The 5,314-nt window shown below is 33.7% G+C and overlaps 1 protein-coding gene across 1 annotated transcript; it reads right to left on the bottom strand.

Annotated features, from left to right (window-relative positions):
- Positions 1-757: 757 nt before the first annotated feature.
- On the bottom strand, positions 758-2,086 carry LOC127731909 (clumping factor A-like). The gene is made up of 3 exons (XM_052240755.1): positions 1,750-2,086; positions 1,050-1,155; positions 758-893 (listed from the first exon to the last, which is right to left on the bottom strand). Exons 1-3 carry the CDS (start codon positions 2,084-2,086, stop codon positions 758-760), a joined length of 579 nt encoding a protein of 192 aa, XP_052096715.1.
- Positions 2,087-5,314: the final 3,228 nt, after the last annotated feature.

Raw genomic sequence — 5,314 nt, 5'->3', positions numbered from 1 at the left:
ACTCTTATCTAGCGTCTTATAATCACTGTTAGTTTGCGAATTAGAATTACTGACTGTTAGCTTGCGTATTATAATCATTGTTAGATAACGTATAAGAATCACGGTTAGCTAGCGTATTAAAATCACTGTTAGCTTGTGTATTAGAATCACTGTTAGCTTGCGTATTAGAATCACTGTTAGCTTGGGTATTAGAATCACTGTGAGCTTGCGTATTAGAATCACTGTGATCTTGCGTTATAGAATCACAGTTAGCTTGCCTATTAGAATCACTGTTAGTTTCCGTATAAGAAACACTGTTAGCTTGGGTATTAGATATACTGTTAGCTAGCGTATAAGAATTACTGTGAGCTTGCGTTATAGAATCACTGTTAGCTTGCATATTGGAATCACTGATAGTTTGCGTATTATAATCACTGTGATCTAGCGTATTAGAATCACTGTTAGCTTGCGTATTAGAATCACTTTGAGCTTGAGTTTTAGAATTACTGTTAGCTTGCGTATTAGAATCACTGTTAGCTTGAGTTTTAGAATTACTGTTAGCTTGCGTATTCGAATCACTGTTAGTTTGCGTATTAAAATCGCTGTGAGCTTGCGTTATAGAATCACTGTTAGCTTGCGTATTAGAACCACTGTTAGCTTGCGTTATAGAAACACTGTAAGCTTGCGTATTAGAACCACTGTTAGTTTGCGTATTAAAATCGCTGTGAGTTTGCGTTATAGAATCACTGTTAGCTTGCGAATTAGAACCACTGTTAGCTTACGTTATAGAACCACTGTTAGCTTGCGTATTAGAACCACTGTTAGCTTGCGTTATAGAACCACTGTTAGTTTGCGTATTAGAATCCCTGCTAGCTTGCGTATTAGAATCACTTTTGGCTTGTGTATTAGAATCACTGTGAGTTTGTGTTATAGAATCACTGTTAGCTTGCGAATTAGAACCACTGTTAGCTTACGTTATAGAACCACTGTTAGCTTGCGTATTAGAACCACTGTTAGCTTGCGTTATAGAACCACTGTTAGTTTACGTATTAGAATCCCTGCTAGCTTGCCTATTAGAATCACTGTTAGCTTGTGTATTAGAATCACTGTGCGTTTGCGTTATAGAACCACTGTTAGCTTGCGTATTAGAATCACTGTTCGCTTGCGTACTGTTAGCTTGCGTATTAGAATCACTGTTAGTTTGCGTATTAGAATCACTGTTAGCTTGCCTATTAGAATCACTGTTAGCTTGCGTATTAGAATCATTGTTAGCTTGCCTATTAAAATCACTGTTAGCTTGCGTATTAGAATCACTGTAAGCTTGCGTATAATAATCACTGTTAGCTTGCCTATTAGAATCACTGTTAGCTAGCGTATTAGAATCACTGTTAGCTTGCGTATTAGAATCACTGTTAGCTTGCGTATTAGAATCACTGTTAGCTTGCCTATTAGAATCACTGTTAGATTGCCTATTAGAATCACTGTTAGCTTGGGTAATGGAATCACTGTTAGGTATCGTATTGGAATCACTATGAGCTTGCCTATTAGAATCACTGTTAGCTTGCCTATTAGAATTACTGTTAGCTTGCGTATTAGAATCACTGTTAGCTTGCGTATTAGAATCACTGTTAGCTTGCCTATTAGAATCACTGTTAGATTGCCTATTATAATCACTGTTAGCTTGGGTAATGGAATCACTGTTAGGTATCGTATTGGAATCACTATGAGCTTGCCTATTAGAATCACTGTTAGCTTGCCTATTAGAATTACTGTTAGCTTGCCTATTAGAATCACTGTTAGCTTGCCTATTAGAATCACTGTTAGATTGCCTTTTAGAATCACTGTTAGCTTGCCTATTAGAATCACTGTTAGCTTGCCTATTTGAATCACTGTTAGCTTTCCTATTAGAATCACTGTTAGATTGCCTATTAGAATCACTGTTAGATTTCCTATAAGAATCACTGTTAGATTGCCTATTAGAATCACTGTTAGCTTGCCTATTAGAATCACTGTTAGATTGCCCATTAGTATCACTGTTAGCTTGGGTAATGGCATCACTGTTAGGTATCGTATTGGAATCACTATGAGCTTGTGTATTTGAATCCATATTAGCTTGCGTATTAGGTTTACCGTCAAGGAAAAACAGATTTGGAAATATCACGTATTTACGAGTTGCAAAACTGGATACAAAGTTAACGGTATGAACATTAATACTATTTCAAACATTAATTGACACTAAAAATTATTATAAGTATGAAATTCCTTATTTTGTTTTTCATAATAACATAGTGCAAAATTCCGCGGAAAAGACGTCAACGTTTTCGCAACTTGTATATATAAACATTGAAATATGGATGTATACATAGACTGTGCATGCAAAAATAACGGAAAGCCATCAGCAAAAGCAAGCTTTGTAAAATTCTGGGAGAAAAACAGTACAAGAAAAAGTTAGGTCTAGTTCCAGATACATACAAGCAAACCAACAATACTGGAGATTTATTTGCTGCATTTAAATACCTTCAACAAGTTCATCAACTTAATATAGTTGATGTTAACATAAAAATAGATAGCGAATATTTGGTAAGGGGAATCTCCAGTGATATTACATACTGGAAAAACAACAATTGGAAACTCAAATCCTCCGGAAAAGATATAAAAACAAAGAACTATGGTCAGAGATTGACAATATGTCAACAAATTCTGAAAGTGGACAAACTGAGGCCGACAAACTTGCAAAAAATGCACTTAATATTAAAATATCATCTACTAATATTATGCAAATTCAACAACAAATCACAATGCATACATTTGATGAGAGTGAATGTAGTGATAATTAAGATGAAACAATTCCACTGAAATTAGTAACACCGCGCCGAAGTGCACATTTCCTGTTCGTCCAATACGAATCAAACGTTGAAAAGGCAAATGCTAAAATGGTTGAAAGAGTAAATAAAACAACATCACCTTTAAAATTGTCAGTTGGAGACTATGTGTACTTGCACGACGAGCCTACTGGGCAGGGACGAAAATTACAAGCTAAATATACTGGACCTTTTATTGTTGATAATATACCAAGTCCTCATTTAACAAAAATTAGAGATCCTGAAAACAAGCGAAGATTTCGAATGCCTGTGCACATAAATAGATTAAAAATGACATATATTCGTGCCCCTCAACCACAGCCGTATTTACAACATGTAAGTGAGAGCCAAAGTTCTATTACTACGGTCGATTCTTCAAATTCGTCATTATCTGAACAAGTCCCTGTACGTCAGTCAACTAGAAACAAAAAGCCACCCACAAAATTTAACGACTTTGTTAATTTAGGAACAGAATCAATATCATCAAACGAAAATCGATATCATAAAATCAAACGTGTGCTAGCAAGGAAAATCGATAACAATCAATTAAAATATCTTGTACAAATTGTCGGTGAACCAGCACAAAATTCTATATGGGTAGAGGAGTCAAGTTTATCACCAAAAGCAAAGAAGGTAGTTCAAAATAGACCACCTCCAATGATACTGTGAGTCTATTTTTGTGTGTGAAAATTGTTTCGCCACAACCAATCAACATTGTTTCAAACGTTTTATACAGATCTGTGTGTGAGAATTGCCTCGCCACAGCTAGTCAAGATGAAAAGTTTATACTTGTGTGTGAGAATTGCCTCGCCACAAGATTCTGAAGTTGAGTGTGTGAAAATTGTCCCGCCACTCTCTTTATAATTATGTACTTTAATACCAAACCACGGATACCACAGATGTAGATGGAAGAATATTTGTGTGACAATATTAAATAATTTTAACATTTTGTTGATATGTGTTAATTGATTTACATTGAACTGTTAGTGACATTTACTTCATTTGTGTGTTATATTTGATCTTATATGAATTTTGTTTTTGCATGCTTATATAGAGGGCTACACGTGACTGCATTTAGAAGTAGTATATTTGTTGTCGTTGATCCTTGAATCGTGCTGATAGGGTTATTTGTAAAAGTAATTTTTGCTATTTGAGTGTCTAATTGTATTAGGAATTTTTGGGTGGAATCAAATGATTCAAATGGTATAAAGTGTAATAGTGGCCAAAAATTGGTGGCCGGGATTTTGTTAAGTGTTTAAATGTTGAACAACAGATGTACATGTAGTAGCGCAAAAGATGTTATGCTAGAAATAACCTATGTTTTCATATATATATAACTATTTTTGACTGAATGTTGTAAGACTCTTTAATCTCAGTTAACGGAGCATTAATGAGTAATTCTGTGAGTGCGTGAGAATATATTAGTTATTATTATTTGAAATTAATTAAGAGTTACGGGTCTCTGCTAGTGTCATCACTTTCAAATAAGTATGTACGTGTTGAAGACCGTACTGTGACCTATAATGGTTTACTTTTATAAATTTTGACTTGGATGGAGAGTTGTCTCATTGGCACTCATACCACATCTTCTTATATCTATATGTACTTTAAGCTACAATTTATGCATCGCAAGTGTTCACTTGAGCAAAGTTGACAGTTGTAACTTCTGTCGTGCTCTTGGAAGTATCCGTTAGAAAAACAAGTGAAAGTTTAATGGTCAAGATTTTACGACCTCTAGTATCGAACATCTGTGTCTGGATATTCACAGAGAGATATTAATGGTGTTGTGGTTTCTATTTAATGAGTTCTAATGAGGTTGGTGGTTAGATTTGTTGATTTGTAACCATAAAATTTATGCACACTTGTCATTTTGACAAATCAGATAAACAGAATTTCCGTTTCAAGAACTGAAAATAAAACTGCAACTTAATTACACTGGTAAATAAGTTTAAACCATGATCATTGATTCTAATTGAAAATGTTTTATTGTTTTCTGTTTTCACATACATTTTGACATAATGAATTTTTTTTACTGCATATTTTAACGAAGAAAAAGAAACCTTTTATTCTAATTCTTTTTTATTTTTATTTTTTGATTACCTAATTTCGCAGTTATTAAATTTGAAACATAGTATTTTAATGAGAACTTTTGATTTTTTTTAATGTGTGTTTAAGTACAATTTATTTGCATATAGATTGTTTCAGATTTTTTTTTAATTATTAATCATAATTTTTATATTTACAGATTTGATTTACCAGTAAGAAATTTTTAGAAATTTCTAAATTGTGGGCGGGGATGTTATTTTTATCTTTTTAATACTGGTTAATGAAATCATAACAGTGTGTACTGGCTGGTCATTATCTCGTATGCGATCTTGACACGCCTACATAGCTAATAAATATTCATGACTTGAGAGATAAGAACAGCACATGTAGCCAAAAACTGACAGTTGTAGATTTGTAGTATAAATGTA

This window comes from Mytilus californianus, unplaced genomic scaffold (assembly GCF_021869535.1).
Source record: "Mytilus californianus isolate M0D057914Y unplaced genomic scaffold, xbMytCali1.0.p SCAF_21, whole genome shotgun sequence".
Taxonomy (NCBI): Eukaryota; Metazoa; Mollusca; class Bivalvia; order Mytilida; family Mytilidae; genus Mytilus; species Mytilus californianus.
This window is presented reverse-complemented; position numbering and strand designations above follow the sequence as displayed.

Bases quoted from the DNA above. Each gene is read 5' to 3' on its own strand.
- LOC127731909 (XM_052240755.1), bottom strand. From the start codon at position 2,086: ATGGATTCAAATACACAAGCTCATAGTGATTCCAATACGATACCTAAC. The intron at 1,156-1,749 runs GTAATTCTAATA...CTAATACGCAAG, and splicing joins TTCTAATAGGCAAGCTAACA to CTAACAGTACGCAAGCGAAC. The intron at 894-1,049 runs GCAAGCTAGCAG...ACAAACTCACAG, and splicing joins GCTAACAGTGATTCTAATAG to TGATTCTAATACACAAGCCA.